We start from the raw sequence: 20,056 nt of genomic DNA on the forward strand, positions 1-20,056 counted from the left end.
TAGATATTACTTCCTACAAACCTTTTAACATATTTCCTCAATCCCACTATAAAAGAATATTCAACTGAATTTCTTGTTCTTTTACGCTTGCTCCTCCGACGGTGCAAGTTTTGGACTTTGCCAATAAGCAGCGAGCCCAGTAAGCTTTTGTAGGAGCGAACTTTGACGTAGCGAATTTGACAAGTAGGGAAACCAGTGGAATACAAGTTAGGCCAACGGTAAAGTTAGCATTTAAACAAATTCTGACTTACCGAGTTCTCAATTCTTTGAAAGAACAAACAAGGAGCCGATGTTACGTAGCTATACATACTGCAAACCTCGTAAAACTGCAAATTCAAGCGGTAATTCGCCATCTTCGATCTCGCTGTGCAGACAAAATAAATTAAGCTAAAATTAATCAAAGTGGATAACTTTGTTTACGTAAACCGTCTCCAAAATCTAACAAAACTATTATTTACTAGCTCCAAGTGTATATAAAAACATAATTTGAATGATTTCATTTCAAACAAGGTGGGTTTCAACGAAAACACATATGTTGAAAATAGGATTTTCAGCAAAATTAAGTCTTAGTCGTATCTCAAAAAAAAAAACATGCACCGATCAGCGACTGACACTGTACGATCACAAGTTGTTTGTTGATTTCTTTACTCTCAAGAACCATTTTTAATAGTTTAATCTGACTGGATTTCCTCAGCAATTGATCTTTTTGTTCCCTTAATTTAATTGCCTCGAAAAAGACAGATTTAAGCCAAGAAAACTCACCCTTTACTTCGCCATTCCGTTCACTTCTTTCAGCTCGCTGTCGTCAGCTGTGGCTGTGATTTTGCACGTGTCGCGTTCTGCGCATGTGTTCCCCGCACAAGGTTTCAACCTCAACCACAGGCCAACCATCCGGATCAAAATGAAGGTAAAGGTAGGATCGGATACTTTCAAACGATTAGAAAAAGGGATTTTCAGAAATTCTAGAAAATTTTCTGACTGCCGGGCATTCAGTTTTTTAAACCCTTTCCGGCTTCCGAGCATATAGCCACGGCGTCTCTGTTTTTTAAATTTTTTTAAATTTTTAAATTGTAACTAATTAAAATTAGTTACAATTTCTTTGACCGCTTTCAAAGCGTGGGGCTAAATAACCATTTATAAAGGTTTCAGTTTCATTAGATTTCTCCGAAATGCCTGGATCGGAATAACTACATAGTTTTTTGGTCCATGTATGTATGTAAATCCCTGTTAAGTTTTTTCACGCTGGGCCCACAGTAAATCTTCATATGGCTTCGCTGCGACCGCTGAAGGATATCAAAATTATTTTCTTCTTTCTACAAAAAGTTCATCCCTACCACTAAAGAATGTGATTAAACTTCTGTCTTCACAAAGTTCGCTTTCCTGAACTGAACCATGATATATCCTTCCTGGCTACTGAGGCCAGGGTGAAATAACTCCGTGTAGACAGTACGCATAGAAGCTCCGGAGATCGGCCCGCCCTATCCCTATTTAGTCCATACAAGTCAGGGTGATAAACCTTTATCTGCCCTGATCCATCACTTCTAATAATAGGCCATTTCCGTGTTCCAAAAACTCGCACTTTCAACACCAAGGCCCGGTCCACACTTACCAGGATATTTTTAATCCACACCTTTCCCCACGTCCACGCGTATCTGCATTCAAACCGTATTAAATTGCCTTTTTTATTTTTTAACTATATTTTTTCAACACAAGGTAGTTTGCATAATATCTTACGTTCACATATTCGTGGCACTCATGTAAATTTTAAAAAAGAAAAACGTTCACGAAAAGAAATTTTGAAGAAATTTCATCCTCGATGTTAATGTTTCCTTTTAGTGTGTGATAGCTAATGCATTTTCTATTCACCATATAAATTATAGCAGCCTGATTAAAGTTTAAGCGGCTGGGTATTGGTTTTATTCCCACAGAACCTGGGTAATAAGAAGTCAAAAAGCTTCCGTTGTGCTCTATTTACATAGTCTCCAAAACGATACGTGTATTAAAATATATTTTTTTGTCATTTTGTGCCAGTTCCATTAGCTAAACTGAGTGGGTGGAGCAAGTTGTATCACAATTTGTTGTAAGCAAGAACTTTGTGCAGAATTTTCTTCACGTATTTTCTGTACAACATTTTTATCCTCGCTGACAAATTCGTTTTGTAAAGGATCCCCCCCCCTAATTATATGTTTTGCCATTAACGGCAAGTCAGCAGAATGCAACTCCTTAAAATTAGAAGGCCGCACTTAGTAGTAGGGGAAAAAATTGCGAGAGGTTTAATAAAAAATGGTTTGATAACTATTTCGGTTTTTAGAGTTCCTGAAAAAAACATGATGTCTGTAATTAAAATCTTCCTTAACTTTCATTGAGATATAGCAATGTGTGATACTATTAATGTTTGATATATTTTTTGGAAATCTAGTATACTGTACAAATTGCAAAGATAGTAGGATTCAAAAACCTGTCGATGGTTTTCACTCGCTACCTTTGAATTTTAATTTTGAATTAATTGATTTTTGGCTATGTCGGAGAAACATCGTTTTCATTGTGAGCGATAAGTTTACACGTCCTATAAAATTATTTTTGTTTGAGGTCTCAAAAAGAATAGAAAAAAAGTTCGTCTAAACGGTGATCAGTAAATTGGAAGATACGTGTTCTTTTGGTGCTTACCACTGGGGCACATTATACTTTACTGGAGTCGTGAAAAGGTCGTTTTATTTGGAAGCAATTTCTTGATGCTCTATTCTTCTTGGGCTATAGGAGCTAATTTTCTCGTCTACATTTTGTGATGATCATGAATGCTAATGAAAGATGTCACTTTGCTGTAGCAAATGTCACAAATTGTGTCATATCAATGCGAATGTTTAAAGATTGCAAAAACACAGATTGTTCCAGAGGATCTTTCTTCGCCTTACCAGACTACGATATTTAGGAGAAAATATATTTTGCTTCTAACAAGAGCATTTAGGTTTCCTTGGGTGAACGAGCAATACCTCAATAAAATAAAAAAAATGTGTAATTTCTTACTTATCTGTTCGGAAAGTAGCTGAGCAAAATTTGAATAATCCAAAAATTTACTGATAAAGGGTGAATTAAAATAGCAACCGCCATCTATCTTGTGATCATTTAAAGTTAACTGTCAGTCAAATCAGTTTCTGTCAAACTGATTAGAATCAGTCAGCAGGATTTCACTGTCGTTTTTTAGCAACCGACTTCCTTGAAAAAAAGGAAGGACTAAGCAATTCTCACGATCTCTTATTAAAAGATTCATTGCGAGTTTTGTGCAATAATATTGGCAATATAGAAAAAACTAATATCTACCTTCGTTTGAATTCAAACGTTCAAGCCTCACGTGCTCAGTAATTTGAGGAAGGCAATTTGAAGGTGACACTGTGACCGAGTGGTTAGAACGCTGGACTTGCAATAAGGAGGTTCCGAGTTTAAGTCTTGCCCTTACCGCTTCCTTGATTTGTTTCCAACATCCCTGTGTTTAAATATTGGGCCATGTTTGTAAAATAGACAACTGGTTCGCTTTCCATCATTTTGGGTTCTTTTCTTTGTTTTCTTCCATTTGAATTATTTGTTTCATTATCCCTGACAAGCCCCTATGGAGAGAAGATAATTATGTATTTAAATTTCGTTCACCATCAAAAGAAAAACTTTCGTCCAGCTTATTTAATCTTTATTGTAGTCAGAGACATTTGAGCTCAATTTTAGGGTTTGCCTGCAGGTGTTTAATAAAACGGTGTAAATTTAAACTTGGATTTTGGTCATAAAAGTTCCTCTGCAAGCAATGCTATAATCAGGCTTTGTACAAGGTTAGTTACTTGATATCAACAATTTTGTTAGTTTGAATACCTTCACCAAGCAAAAAAGTCAGGGATAAATTACTTTTATGTTTAAGATACTTTTAAAAAAGTATTTCAAAGTGTATAAGAGAAGCAAAGTAGAATTCATCTCCTCCTCGCGCCAATTCGATTCTCATAACATAACAGTAAAATAATTTCCATTTTAGTTGATCAGTCAGTCTTTTAAATAGTGTATTTTTCTTTAAAAAGATGTTTGTACTCGATACCATTCATACTTCGTGAAAAATTCTGCGCCTTGTGTGTGAACCATGTTGTTTAAAATTGACTGTTGATCGAACAGCGGAAGTTCAGTAGCTGAAAACAAATATCAAGGCACAGTTAAAAAATAAAATAAAAATAAAAATGTTTAAGATGGCTAGAGATCCCTTTGATATCTCTAGATGGAACAGAAATTTCTATTTGAGAATTAACCACGAGGTCAAAAAAGGCTTCCGTTTTAAAGAATTTTTACGTCAGGTTTTCTGGTTCTTTACCTTTTACGAATTTGCTGAGTATAACAGAAACCTGTTTATATTAAACGAACTATTGACAAAACATCTTTACACATAATAACTATGTATTTTTCCACCATAGTACTGACTTTCATTTATTGGTGGGTTTAAACTTAAGGATAACGGAATAAATTGATCGCATTTTGAGCATCTTTACCCCCCAAAATACTTGTTTGCTGGCAGCAGGATTCCATGTTGGTTTACCTTCTGTCAGGAAATCGCAATTTTTTTTACTAGATTTTTTGATAGAAATACATTTATAAATTCTCATTTAGACATATCTTTTTATGGACAGTTCTTTCCATGCAAAGATATCAAATTTCTTACCGCAATTCCAATCTCCATAATACGTAAAACTCTCTAATGTGGACTCCTGGATATGTCCCTGTAGTGTCCATAAAGAGACATCTTTACTCCACCGAACTTGTGCGTCTCATTTATTTTCTTTTTCACGGATAAATCATTAAGGTGAGTCCTGACTCACAGAACATTCTTAAAACAAACAAACGGAAGTTGAAGAAAGCGGCTGATGGAGACCCCCTTAAAATATTTCAGTTCCGAATGTCTTATTTTGCAATTTAACTGCAAGGTCACAAAACGTTTCGTGTTTGTGTGGTTTCTATGCCAGAGGTTCGTGCTTTAACTCTAGAAATTTGCTAAGCGTTTCGAACCCGCCGAAAATGTAAAGTAAAGGACTTAATATTTACCGCACTGGTAAGAAATATTCTCGAAGAGACTACAAGTTTTCACGATATTCTCAGCCGTTTTGGTTGAGGAATATTCATCAATTAGCTTCAATCAACAGAAAAAGGGATTGGCTATTAAGAATTAGCCAGGGTATTGAAGCCAATCATGATTCTTCTCTAAAAGAGCAAAGTATCATGGCCGAGCTTGTAAAAAAATATGTCCGCATAGGATGACAACATTTTACTTTGTAAGGTTATGAATTTAATAGCTAACTGTTCCAAATGAATCTAAGCATATGAACCAATATCATTGTCATTTGGGTGGCGAACAAGGCTTTTTGTACGTAAAAATTGTTTCTTGAAAAGGGGAACAGCGAATGAGACTACAATCCTTCAAATTCATTTTCTTACAGAAAAAGTATTAATTAAAAATTGTTAGTGTTGTAGGAGAAATTTTACCCTTCTTCAGACATTTCAGTTGTGTTTTACTATGTTATGCCTTAAGTTAATTTATGTTTAATGTATAGCTTTAGCCAGAACCAAAGGAAAAGCCCCCGTGAAATTGAAACTATTGCTAAAGAAATTTACAAATCTACACTTGCCTTAAATTAGGGGACGACCATATGACGTTTTAGGGAGGGGCTCAATAGACAAGAAACAATTGCTGCTAAGAACATTGAATTTGAACCTGCGATCAATTAAAAGCAAATAACTGGTCAGCGGAAAATAATAATAAAATACTTGACCTCGAGTTGAAACCTGAATCTGCGATAAGGTCATGCCATACTGGTCAGCGGATACCCTTTTGCTGACAGTTGTCAATTAACCAAACATGGATGTCTATCATCAAGTTAAACACAGGTTGCAAGCTCCCACACGAAGCACAAAATGCCATTTCACATTGGTTACCCTGTGGTGCCGTCTTACCGACGGACGGGCGGGACGGGCAGGTATACGTACGGTCACGTGACTACAAAAATTTCTCTGATGTGTATGGATACCTAAATAAACCAATTTCGATATATTAAAATTCATACTTGGTTCCGAGGCTTGAGGGAATAAAACAAAAGAAGTGTATCATTCATGAGCCTTAAGACTCTTTGCCAAGTCTGAGAGCGAGAGTCTCGCTATAATGTCTCCCTTTTGATTGATTTTTCCTGTCTTTTTTTCAGATTTTGGCCTTTTCAGAGTGGAAAAGGAAAGAGATTGGAAATGTTAAGAATGAAAAAAATATTGTTTGCAGTCGTTTTCATCGCAATGTGGCAAGGCAAGTGGATTTTTCCTTACGACATACACAGTAATTTCTGTCATCTTCGTACATTGAGACGGACTGATGCGCGTGGCACTTAAGCTGTACTCTGTGTTGGCTGTTAAGTTGAGGTCGCATTAATGTTATAGGTGCCAAATGTAAGGGTCCAAAATTAAAGTAATAAGGAACTGGCGCCTGATGTAATAAGGGTCAAAATAATGCATTAAGGTTTACAAATTCTGTGGGGATAGGTCACAAACGTAATAAGCGATTACGTTTTTGCTACATGTAAGAAATTGGTATCAAATGTGACAATGTTAGCAAATGTTATAAGGGGTGGGTCAATAATTAGTTCTACAACCCCAGCAAGGGGTAGTCTAAACATGGACGACATCAATATAATACAGTTACGATTGCCAGATTCTTTGAAGTAAAAATATGGAATATTTTCTTGCGAATAGGAGTTTAATGCTTTTCCCCTCCGCTTATAGTAACTTGATTGTTATTGCCTGACATTATCCGTGTAACTGATCGAGATATTGTGTGACTTGACCAATTGCTTCTCCCTCTAGAGTTTAGTCGCACGTGGAGTCGATGAATCAATTGCGTACTGACATTCGCTCTGGTTACTCGCGGCTAAAAGGTTCACCTTTACTGGTAGCCTGTGAATAGGCTTTTTTTTTCCCAAACAGAGAGCCTGTTCACAGGCTACTTTACTGGGCGAAAAAATCTCGAAAATATTAAATAACACAAATAGAAAGAATATTGCTATTTTAATAAAAGCGGCGTTCAAAAGAAAGAAAAAGTATGCTGAGACAATGGCTTTTATCAATTTGACCAAAAAAGAGGACTATCACTTCTTGTGGTAATCGGTATGAAAGTTAAAGAATACCGAAAACAGTCTGCACACAAGCACGGACAAAACCTGTTGAGAGAAATCGCGAAAATGCCTATTTGTTCCTGTCATCCTGGCAAAAACTGAATCCTCCGCCAAAAGAATGCCCGACTTCGCCCCTCCCCTTATCCAAAGTTGTTTAGGATACCATGGCAATTATACAAATTGGTTTTCAGACCAAGACAACTTTGAATAGAGGGTGGGGAGGGGGCTATTTTTTCCGTGTAGAGCAGACGGGATTGGGGCGCAAAAGTTAGAAAATAGATGGAATTGTCTCGACAGTTTTGTCCGGGGTTGTAGCTGTTATTCAAGGGTTCGAATTCGGATACTACTAATACACCGAAAAAAGGAAAATAAAATTTAAACCAATAAACAACAACAACAACAACAATATTTTTTTATTCATCTTTCTACAAAACTCCTGTAAGCAATATAAGTAATCATAAACAAAATTTATGATTACTTATATCATGGACGGCTCATGGAATCTGTCTCACTAGTAAATCCTGAGGAAAGGTAAAGCGATCTGCATCCAGACTAATCAACCTTTGATTAAAAGATCTTTAAATATAATTAAATAAAATTTGACAAAAATTTTCAACTATAAAAAGAAAAAAGTGTATGGTCCGCAGACCATTTGCCATTAATTTTGTCTCATGCCGCGAGAATTCGTTTTGATTCGTCACCTAGTTTGCAAAGTTTCACCGAGGTTAGAAGAATAGATGCACCTAAATTTCAACCTGTTTTCGACTAAAAGGAAAGTATGCAATTTATTCGCCGAAATAAGTTCGCTCTGATTTATTTTACACAGTACTGTATCCTACTCAAGAAACGTTTAAGGGGTATTTCCTTAGGACATTCACCTCTTCACTTGTAGACGCATAACGTGATGTTACGTACAATTCACTTTTTATCCATCTCCTAAATTGAAACCCTAAACACGCTTTTCACCAACTCTAACTTTTCTTCCTAGCCCTTGAGATATTTGCGACTATTGATATATTTGTGACTCCACTTCCCATTACAAATGCCATTACATTAGGGATCCTTGGCACAACAAGGCCGACGTGACGTCACGTGATTCAAATGCTCTTCAAGCCTAATCTTCTTTCCAAGACCCTACTAAAAAGTTGCCACGACGGGAATGGCAACTAGTTCTGTGCATGAGCCACAGAAAAGTTTTACCTTTTTTATATTCTATGATATTGTTTCTTGTAACAATTGCTTTTTAAGGGTAACCTCAATCCAGCTTATACTCTTAATATTCAAAGTTGCAAACTGACTGTTTTGTTTAATTGCTATTTCGAATGATAAATATAATCTCTATAATTTTGTACTCATTTCCAGATGTGCACGCCAATCCATGCTTCTACAATGTGGGTAGCTCCAATGGCGTCATCAGCTCCAGTTTTACCAAAAACTACTCCATGTATAATTGCACTTGGATCATTACAGCACCATCTAACCACACCGTCAAATTAAACTTTACTATATTCAACCTCCGCGGTTATGGTGCAAAGACCTACAGGAGCGAGATTGAAGTATATGATGGAAAGAGTAAAAATGATACCTTGCTGGGTATTTTTAGTGGATCAAGACGCCCATTCATTGTACAAACAAGTGGTCAATTCATGATGGTAACCTTTCAAAGGTATCACGAAGAGGCATTTTTTAACTTCAAGGGAGTCTACTCTTCAAGCTCAATAAAAGGTGAGCTGTATGTACCAAAAAAAAGAATTCAAAAATGTTCGAAGAAAATTCATTGAGGATCAATTAGGAAAAACCTATTTGATAAGATTAGTTGAACTATATCATATTATTTATAATCATCAGAAAACTCCCAATAATAAAGTCTAATTTGTTCTATATAGGTAAAAATGAAGAATGACTTTCCTACGTGACCTTGTTATAGGGCCTCTTGATAGAGCAAATGACTCCATACATTACTTACAGAAATACCTTATTTATATTTGGTGTCTAGAATCACTGTTCTGTTATACCCGTTGACTGCCATAAAAGCTTTTTCTAAAGCAAGATTACTTCCAACAAGCCTACCAAAGTAAAAGGACGACACTTTTCTACGGTTACTGTATAAGTTGCTTTGATCTTTGGTGTCTTCCTTTTGAAACATGAGTGCGTCAAAGAAAGAAGGAAGGAAGTATGATGTGTATGACGATATTTCTGAATCGCATGTGAAGGACTGCCTGGAAACAATTCGGCAGGATGTCGAAACCATAGAGAACAATTAAGCAAAATTCAAAGTAGACTCGAAATCTTCCAACAAAAGCTTACTAAACGCTATGATTTGTTTTGAATCATGTGTTTGATATCCGTCGATGTTTTGATAACTTAGAAATAGAGCAGGCTTTTCCCAGCGGCGAAAAAAAGTCACAGGATCGAGGTCCAAAAAGCAAGAGCACTATAAAAACCTTAACAGTTTTGAGTTTTATCGCTTTAAAGAAAGTTGTTTCTTTTTCTCAACTTAAGAACTGTTCTTGTGTCCTTTACCTTACTATTTTCGGGTACTTTTTTACTATTGCCGTGTCTATTTGTACATAATTTTCTGGGAAAGAAAAAACAGATTCTAATAGAAACGTTTACCACGTTCATTAATTTGTTTTATTATTCATTCAAAATATTTCCCGGATTATGATTGGCTAAAGGCACGCGCATAATTCACCACAACCAGCTACTGATGACAAAGTTTGAAAGAATTTTGCGATTAATGAACCGATGACGTCAAAAGTGCAGCTTCCTTGCAGGTTAATACACCGTTAACTGAGAAGCCCTGGGGACGGAGTTGAGTTGTTTTGGTTGTGAAAACAAAAAAGGCGGACATTTCGCATGTTTCAAGAGTAAGAACTAGGCGAAATAATAGCTAAAAACATGACAAGAACAGCAAAAAGACAACCCAAAGGGCGACATCTGCTATTTGGAGAATATTTGCATAGCTGAACAACCCTAAACGTGCACTATCGAAGATGAACCTAACATCGATGGAGGTAAGCATGTTTTAGCTATGTTTTTAAACTAGGAATTATTTTGAATAAATAATAAAACAGTTTTTGAATTCGCCTTTAATACCATATGAAGAATTATGGAGATCTCGGAGGGTGTTATCCCTCCTTGATCTCCATAATTCTTCATAAGATACTCAGCCTCATTCATTAATTTGTTGTAGAATATCTGTGAACAGAATGTAAGGGTTGTGAACTCACGCCCCCTGGACGCGTTGCTAGTCTATCGCAGGTTTACCACAGCAGTTTGTCGCCGGTACCCATTGTTTAAGAGGCACAATTTGGAGTAAATTTCCTTGTCCAAGGAAACAACGGGAGGGGTGAAGCTTGACACACAGCCACACACGTCTCCCCTGAATTTTCCAAAGCATGTTCTAAACAGCTTGAAGTATCTCACGCGGTCTCTGTAATGATTATTTCTCGAAGGCAAGACGTAATGGGTTTGCCTATGTTCCTTGTCATTTTGTCTCCCAAAAAACGATCGCGCTCATTTTATAACGAGAAGCACAATTTTCTTCGCCATTTAAGACAAGTATTGCTTATTTGTATTTATAGATAAGCCGAAGATAAGGATGCCTTTGTCCGTAGTACGCAGTGTACCAGAGCATTATACCTGGTTCATGCTGGAAGGCACCCCACCCATTGAAGCTTGGTTAAACAACTCATCTACACCTTTGGAGGGTGGGCCAGTGGTGAAAGGACTTAAATTCACTCAGACGGGAAACTATACAATTCTGGCAAATAGTGAATCAGGAAATAGCTCCAAAACGGTTGTCGTTAACGTCATGGGTAAGTTTTTTGACTCAAGTTAACATGTTAATATATCCAACCATATTTCAGTACTAACCTGTGATAATTGTGTTAATTTTTTTGCTCATATTGAGCGTTTCTCCCGATCGAACGAGTCAACTTTGTTGCTTTTGATTGCACCGATGGTGTATTTATTCAATGTAGTGAAGGCGTTTTCAATATGGTAGTTTTCATTTTTACAGCGTAGGTTAATGAACACATTTGGTTTAGAAATCTACCCTTGCAGTTGCCTCATCCACTTTTCGCTTGTCATCTCTTACCTGAGACTAGATGCATTGATCTCGCAGATTGCAGTCATTTATGTCAGAGCAATGGTTTTATGAATGGTTCCGGTCAAGTAACCAACGATCATAACTGCAGTGGAGGCAATGCTACATATATTTGGAAGTGTATACCAACAACAACTACTAATTTGTAAGTGAATCTCCTAGCTTAGGGACAGTGAATCATGCATCAAAAGAATGAAAACGTTTAAAAGTAAACGCCCTAAAAATCGTTTAGCTTTGAAAAAGAGCCTCCTGAGGTTTCTATTAATTAAAATTAAAAAAATACATTTGGGGTAAAACGGACATTATTATTACTTTCATCATTAAAGAAGTATACCAGTCGATGAGGGTTTTTTCGCTTGAGTTTTTTTTTAGAAGTTTATACGACCTCAATCTGATTTTGAATTACAAAATGTTTGTGGTTATATGATTATTCTTCGCCAAGCGAGCGGCCTATAAATTTGTCGCGCCGTGTATCGCGTGGATCGCACAGCGACGCTCAGCGACGCAGAAACTCGAGTTGGCAATATTTCTAGATATCTCTTGGGTTTCCGCATCCAGTGTGACGTCATGGTGCATTTTCAACACGACCTCAAAATATGTGTGCGCTATCACGTTTTATTCATGAAAGGCTGGTGTCTTCATTCATCGTCTGTTAAACAATGTTTACTCTCGGTGAATCGCGATCAATTTCTCAGACAACTGAAAGAGAACGGCAAGCACAAGACAACGTTTCATTCAACAAGTGGCTGGGAATCCTCGCTGGGGACGATTTACCATCGAAAATCCACTGCAGCGAGAACGGGAACTTAAAATCCAGCGCGAGCAACCAAGAAGACGAGCTCGAAATGGCTTTCAAATACTCGCTTAATACAACTCCACAAGCTTCAAATAGCGTGTATGGTAGAGAAAACTGCTGTTAGTATATTAATCGTACGGTACGAATTGTCCAGTGGTAGCAAGGCCCAGTGGTCTGGAAGCTGACTTCACGCACTAGAGGCAATTATAGTGTAGGTTCGAATATCGGCGTGGTTATTTATTTATTGCGTTTTCTTTAAACATTTTTTTTCTGTTTAGTTTTCTTTTTCGACATATTTTTGCCCTTTGGTTTGTTTTCCTGTATTCTCATTACGGACTATTTACAGCCTCGCGAGATTTTTGCGACAACGTATTTCTAGTTTAACAAATAATATGAACGCCCATCATTCTACACCCGCAGAATGTGAATAATCATGGTTCTCAACTACGGAAACCCGTCGTGTGCCAATTATGCAACCAAAGGATAACCATGATCAACAATAACAATATGACAATGAGGTTGACCATGGTCAATCTGGTTGTAGCTAAGGGCAGTAGAAACCAATTCACTACTTCCTTAACACTCTAAAGTGGTCTCCGAAAAAAACAGAACACACTAAAGAAGGTCAAAGCACAAAACATACTATATTACGGTAGGCATTCGGAGGTGAGACCGCTGACCTGAAACTACGAAGCCGTGCTTTTTATAGGCAAGTTTCCACACTGATTCTCTCTAAGGTTTTTAGTCTATCCAAGTTTATTGCAGTCTTGAATTACCCAGCCAATTTAAATGATAGAATATCTGCCAGATATTCCTTTCAATTTGACACAAGGATTAAGCCCGTGTATGGGTACCTGCGGAAATAGGTTTTTCAGGCAAAATCGTCGCACATCAAGAATTTTTTAACCTTGCAGGGCTACTACAAAGCTCAACGCAACCACAACAACAACAAAATCGAGAAAACAAACATAACAAAAATTCCGAACGGGCAGCACAATGTTTGGCAGGCTTCCTTGCCGTCATTGAAAGGCTAATGTTGTCATAAGGGATTGAAATGGCTATGCGATAGCTGCATCTCTAAGATCGTCGCGACTTCGATTTCGTCTGCAATGTCAATGGAGAGGCTTCGGTTTTTTTCTTATTTTTTAATGCATAAGGGGTCAAAATGTTTTGCTATTTGTTGCACCAGAAAATAGGTCGTGAGCCATGCAAACAACACCGCCAATTTTAACAGTGTAGGTGAAAAAAGTGTGATTCTACATTGTTTATGATTTGGTGGAACCTGGTACATTTACATCATGGGAGTGTGTCAGTTACATATCCTTAATTCGTGAATAAGGATAAAACCCATGAATCTGGACTTAAATGTTCAATTTATTCCACAAAAGATCACTGCGTTGCCATTGGCTATTCATCTTCTGCTAGTTAAAATGATTGTTTTCCACCGTGGTTGCCAATAAACCAAGGTGAAGAGCTGATGGTTACACCCATCGGCGCAACATTACCAACCTCGGTCGAATGTGGTTGACGATGAAAAACCATGATAATGTTGATAAGAGACAATTCTGTCGTTGTATCATAGGGGTCAGCGGTGTTCTGCGTGGGCCGTATTGTATGTGTAAAACGAAGATGGTTGCATGTGCTTTGAGAATAAAGTGTTGTGTTCTCGAAAGCTGTTGTTCCTTTGATGGAAGCTTTCCCAGCCGGTTAACATGGTGTCAGAAGTAGACGAACACGCGCCTAAAGTCAGGAGGTTTCGTCCATAATACGGTCAGTTTATGTTTGAGAACGAACTGTGGGAGTTGTACGAATTGTTCCCGCCATTTTCGGATGTTATCAAGCTGGTGCCCGTATAAATTGTTTCTGTTTGCTATTATCATGGCCAACGTTCCAGTGGGTTTTCCTCTCCCTCAAATGCAAGATGAGCGAGAAGCTCTACACTGTTTCATATTGGATTATATTGATTATTGCACGGTGATGGGATGGTTCGAGCGGAAAGACAGATGTAAATATGACGATCAAAGCGAGGATGGGGAAAAAACAATGGAAGAAACAAAACCTTTGCATGTCAACTTTAGAGCAAGTCTGCCTTCGAAGATGAAGAGATTGATTAATCCAAACAACAAAACGCTGGGACTATCCGAAGAAGATAAGAGTGACCCGGCGAAAGTTATTAAAGCCCTCATTAAGAGTTTTGGAGGCAGTGTCAGTGTTCAAGCTGAGCGAACGAAAATGGGACGCATGTCTCAGTCCGAAGGAGAATTCATTAGTGCGTGGGAATGTCGAGTGGTGGAACGAGCTAGATATTGTGAATATGGGAATTTTGAAGATCAAGCATGTCGCGACCGTTTTATTGCTGGCTTGGTGGACGAAACTTTACAAGGAAAGTTGAATACTAATGGTCAGCGTGACAAGAATGGTAACATTGTGGAGTTCCGTACTGTGGTTGAAGTAGCAAAGAATTATGAATCCTCCACTGATGCTCGAAGGCTTATGAGGGAAGTCCGTGAAGATCAAGAGCACGTGAATTGGACCGAAAAAGCACCCCATTCAAAGCAAAACAGCACTCGCTCTCAAAGCCAAAGCAATGGCAAAGAGTCGTCTAAAAAACAGTCTAAGTGTTACTACTGTGGGGTGACACCGAGTCACCCAAACGAACCAACACCCTTGCAGTGGAGGACCTCCACTGTGTCCAGCAGGGGTTGATATCCATGGTCTAATCAAACCCTCCTCTTCCATCCTGAGTACCTATGGAGGAGGTGTAATAAAGCCAGTGGGGCAAATAGCATTGGTCTGTGAAACTCAAGGAAAGTTTCACACTCTTCAGTTTCAGCTGTTAAATAAGGACGTCATGGGATCAGAGCCACCTCTTCTAAGTGGATCTGATTGTGTTAGATTAGGCCTGGTTGAGATAAGAGGAAACACCTGCTCCTTGGATCGTAACAACCCAAAAGGGGGTGCGTCAGAAGTGTGTCAGCTTAACTCGGGACCTCTGCGCGGAAGAGTGGAGGAAAGTGAACCTCCTGATCAGGAAGTCAGGCCCACCTCACTGAATGGTAGTGCAACAGAAGAGATTAATCTGACTGAGGAAACCACCAGCACCTCTCCAGTACATGGCACGTGTGAGGATATTAGTGTACTTCATCGCGCTGTAACCAATGAAGAAAAAGTTCGTCCAAAGGAGAGCATGGCTAGTGAGGTGGGTGTGTCCCATGAGCCTGTCCCCTGTGGAAAACTGACTAAAGCCATTGTCATGGATGCATTTAAGGATGTCCATACAAGGTTAGGAACTTTGGGGCCGCCCCTGCACATCAGCATGAACCATAATGTGACTCCAATCCAAGCTCATCCACATCGGTGCCCTGTAGCAAAGGAAGAAAAAGCATCTGACGTAATACGTGACCTTGAAAAACAGGGTATCCTGAAAAAGGTTACTGAGCCGACTGCATGGATCTCCAACAGCGTCATAGAGAAAAACCCGACGAAAGCATTCGTATGTGTATTGATCCTAGCCAAACGATCAATAAAGCCATTAAAGTCCCCAAGTACCCCATTCCCACAGTTGATGAGTTACTGCCTAAGTTGAGCAATGCCAAAAATTTATTCCTGTGTGGATGTCTACAAGGGGTTCACAAACATTGAGTTAGATGACAGTTCCTCATTCCTAACGACCATGCATACTCCAATTAGTCGTTACCGTTGGTTGGGTATGCCGTTCGGGGTCATTTTAGGGCCGGAGGGATACCAGCGTAGACAACATGAAGCACTGGAGGATTGACTGGTGTTGTGAACAAGGCTGATGACATTTTGGTCTTTGGGAGTGGAGATAGTATGGAGGAGGCTGAGAAGGATCACGATATTAACTTGTGGAACTTAATGTTGCGGTGCCGTGACGTGAATCTCAAGTTAAACCCCAGGAAATTAATTTGAGTTCAAAGTGAAGCAAGTTACCTGGATAGGCCAGCTCCTTAGCAGTAATGGCATTACCCCTCATCCAGGTCGAGTCCAGGCTATTAAGGACATGAACCCACCACAAGATGTGAAAGGGGTTCAGCGGTTCCTAGACATGTGCAATTATTTGTCACGCTTTACCCCAAACCTTGCAGAAATTGTGAAGCCGCTCACTGAGCTGGCACACGTGAATGCAGTGTGGTCATGGTCATCTCAGCATGACAAAGCTTTTAAGAGAGCCAAAAGCTTAATTGCAAATGCCACGACGTTGAAGTTCTTTGATGTGAACAAGCCATGTGTATTACAAGTGGACGCCAGTGACACAGGCCTTGGAGGTGCCCTGCTGCAAGATGGGCAACCTGTGGCTTTCACAAGTTCAACGCTGTCAGTAACTGAAGTCAACTACACGCCTACTGAAAAGGAATGTCTGGCCATCAAAGTAGCCTGTACAAAGTTCTACCAGTATCTTTATGGTAAACAAGATGTTATAGTACATTCTGATCACCAGCCGTTAGAAACGATTTTCAAAAAACCCCTCAGTAGAGCCCCAAGACGCCTTCAACGGATGATGCTTCAGCTTACATCCGTTCAAGTTCACAGTAGTTTACAAGAAAGGCAAGTACATCTACTTGGCCGATACACTGTCGAGAGCCGCCTTGAACCTCCCTACACCCTCAGACTCACACGAAGAGGTGTTCCAGTGCAACTCAGCGGATGCACTAGAGATGTCCCGGGTAGAACTAGAGACCATGGAACTAGACTTCCCTGACATGTATCCTAGCTCCCTGGAGGAAATTAAAGCTGAAACCTAGGCGGATCCTACCTCGTCAATCCTATGTATGTTCGTGGCCCATGGTTGGCCCTCCGACAAATCACAGGTGCCCACAGCACTCCGTCATTACTATCCGTTAAGGGATGAGCTAGCGGTATAGAATGGTGTATTGTACAAGTCACACAACGTCCTCATTCCCGTGAAGCTACAGTTTACTATGCTAAAAAAACTCCACCACGGTCACCAGGGCGGTGAAAGCATGATTCGCCGGGCTCGAGAAGTAATGTATTGGCCTGGAATGCAAGCTGCAATCCTTCAAGAGAGTGCCAAATGTTCATTGTGTGCTAGCTATGGTTCGGCCCTCCCAAAGGAACCGATGTTGTCTCATGAAATTCCACAAGGTCCATGGAAATTTATCTCGCAGGACCTATTCAAGCAGGGTGGGCGTTGGTATTCTGTTACAGTAGACCACTGCAGTGACTTGTTTGAGGTCCATCTGTTGAATGAAGACATCACTGCTGCCAATGTTATCTCAGTCAAAAAGGCGCACTTTGCCCTTTATGGTATACCAGATATATTTTTGTCCGACAATGGACCTCAGTTTACCTCTCAGGAATTTTCGAATTTTGCCAAGACCGATGGTTTCAAGTTGATTACCCGGTCACCGTATTATGCTAGAGCTACCGGTAAAGCTGAAGCTGCTGTTAAGGAGGCCAAGAAGATGTTAAAAAAATTAGACCTCTCCACTGGTCTCTTGGACCATAGGAGCACACCCCCTCAGGGTATGACTTACTCCCCGGCACAAAGGTTTCTCTGCCGACGAACAAAGTCTAACTTGCCAATAGCTGAAGCATTGTTGAGCCAATCTGTGCCACCTGTAAACGTAGTCCGTGACGAGCATCTGGGTAGGCGAGCTAAAGCCAAAGCTCACTATGACAAAACTGCTAGCGGAGACTTACCCACTCTTACGCCTGGACAGTATGTGTACACCAGGCCAAATGACCATCACCATGGTGAAGAGTGGTGTCACGGCGAAGTCTTGGGCGAAGTAACACCACGTTCGTACGTGACGAAAACGCAAGACAGGTTGGTTAGACGGAACAGGATCCACTTAAGACCTAATGAGCCTCAGGTCCCATGTGACCCACAACCATTGCCAGAACAACCAGTAATAGATAGTGGTGTGGATGTAGGAAATGCTGCGGAAACCATAGTGCCTAATTCACTTCAGAGTCCACGAATGAGAATTCACTTCCATCAGTGCAAACCTCGGGTTATGGCCTTTCAATTAGACGACCAAAGAGACTGGACCTTTGAAACTGGAGACTAGAGTGCAGTATGGTACTTGATGTTGACTATTATCTGACATTGCCTGTTCACATTTGTTTGTGTTAATGACTTATTATGTTCTTCTTGTTTTTTTTTTTTTTTCATTTTTCGAAACATATTAAAATGTTAATAGTTTTCTTTGAAAGGGAGGATGTTGATAGGAGACAATTCTGTCGTTGTATCATAGGGGTCAGCGGTGTTCCGCGTGGGCCGTATTGTATGTGTAAAACGAAGATGGTTGCATGTGCTTTGAGAATAAAGTGTTGTGTTCTCGAAAGCTGTTGTTCCTTTGATGGAAGCTTTCCCAGCCGGTCAACAATAACATGCACAACCTGTTACCGTTAGACCATTGCGACAGAGGGAAAGACTACTGCTTTTTCGCATAGTCGGCTTGTTGCTATACAAACATTTCGTACCGTAAGGCCCGTACCGTCCCGGCGGGCCTTACAGCCTTTTTAAAGTCCATAGAACGCCTTCATACTGCGATTTTTTTACAAATTGACAATTTTAATATAATTTGATTTTACTTGAATTTGGATTTTAAAGAATGCACAGGATGTTTTGTTAAAATATATACTTTTTTCGTTTAAAAACAAAAAATAAACAGTCTACCAGTTAATGTAGGCTATATATATTTCAATTTGCTGTAGGAAATTGTCAAACAGCAGGATCGAGGAAATCCCGCACGGAATTTTCGCAGGCCTCTCTTCACTGCAGATTTTGTAAGTTTATCACATTTGATTTTGTTTTTGTAGTTGTTTAGATCCACATTGGCTAAATCTTGTGACAATTAATTGCTGCAGCTTGGACATATAATCTCCTAAATAGCAATAGCAGCACTCAGTAAAACTGTTCCTTTTTGCCCCATTGTAAAAAATGTGCATTTGCCAAGGGAAAAAGTTAATTTTCCGAAGCAAGGCCTATTTTTAATGACAAAACTTTGAAAATCACTTACAAATAATTAAACGCGTTGACCAAAGAACTAGTTCGGGATTCAAGACCACAATCGAAACAGCCGCGGAATCCCATTAAAGCCCTTTATTTTTTTTGGTTAATTTGTAATTGCTTAATTTGCTATTACGACCGCTGACATCATATCTTGTACTTATACAGTTTACATTATCTTCATTTCATGTTTCAAATAAATCAAAAAATTGACTTGTTGCTAATGTATGGGTTATCAAAGCTCAGTTGGTAGAGCACTGCAGCAATTTTGTTAAGGTTTCTGGAGGACGCGCTTTCGTGGAATGCGCCTCTATGAAATGCCGCTGAAATATCTCTTCTTGCTTTAAGACAACTTTTCTGGACTCCAATCAACCTCTCCATGCAGTAATAGATTTCAGTTTAAGATTGCGTATTTTAGTCACTAGGTTTAGGATAAGCCGTCTATGTCCTTTATCCTTCTGAAAAATCTTTATCGTCACACTTGAGGTGAAGCCATTTTTGATAAAAGCAGGCCCATGACTCAACAGATCAGGATGAATTTCCCAGAAAAAGAGTTCAAAATGATTTCTCATCGTAAGCAAGTCATGTGTGCACCCAATCAGAACATAACTTTCGTCATGTGTCAACCTTCAGATGAAAGCATGAGTATTTTTGGCTTCAATGCTTAGAAAAGCATTCATTAAAAGAGCAAATTTGTCAGCCTGTTTCCCAGTCATATTCTTATTAAAGAGAAAATGACATGTGAACGTGGGTTGATAGTTTTCCCATATTTAATTATTAATTTACAGTACTTTGTTACAGGGATTTGTCGAACAACGTGGTCAAACAGCTCGTACCAGGAGTATTTGCAGATCTCCCTTCGTTGCAGTCCTTGTAGGTGTCACAGTCTGCGTACCTGTGTCTTCACGCACATCCACTGTAATAAGTAGAACAATGTGAAATGTTACAGTTACCGAGACAATGGAATTGGTGAAACTAAA

At 39.2% G+C, this 20,056-nt stretch overlaps 1 protein-coding gene and 1 long non-coding RNA gene across 2 annotated transcripts; both read left to right on the forward strand.

The window, feature by feature from the left end:
• The first annotated feature begins 3,715 nt into the window (after positions 1–3,715).
• LOC140926648 (tolloid-like protein 1) lies at positions 3,716–11,016 on the forward strand. Its single transcript, XM_073376370.1, has 4 exons — positions 3,716–3,815; positions 6,216–6,310; positions 8,535–8,897; positions 10,760–11,016. Exons 2-4 carry the CDS (start codon positions 6,256–6,258, stop codon positions 11,014–11,016), a joined length of 675 nt encoding a protein of 224 aa, XP_073232471.1. The 5' UTR covers positions 3,716–3,815; positions 6,216–6,255.
• Positions 11,017–11,300: 284 nt separating this feature from the next.
• LOC140936451 (uncharacterized) lies at positions 11,301–20,056 on the forward strand. The gene is made up of 3 exons (XR_012165384.1): positions 11,301–11,428; positions 18,782–18,853; positions 19,878–20,056. It is a non-coding gene; the product is annotated as an uncharacterized lncRNA (long non-coding RNA).

This window comes from Porites lutea, chromosome 1 (assembly GCF_958299795.1).
Source record: "Porites lutea chromosome 1, jaPorLute2.1, whole genome shotgun sequence".
Lineage (NCBI taxonomy): Eukaryota > Metazoa > Cnidaria > Anthozoa > Scleractinia > Poritidae > Porites > Porites lutea.

Coding starts and splice junctions, on each gene's coding strand:
- LOC140926648 (XM_073376370.1), top strand. CDS start 6,256: ATGTTAAGAATGAAAAAAATATTGTTTGCAGTCGTTTTCATCGCAATG. Junction 6,311..8,534: donor TTTCATCGCAATGTGGCAAG/GCAAGTGGATTT, acceptor ACTCATTTCCAG/ATGTGCACGCCAATCCATGC. Junction 8,898..10,759: donor CTCTTCAAGCTCAATAAAAG/GTGAGCTGTATG, acceptor TTGTATTTATAG/ATAAGCCGAAGATAAGGATG.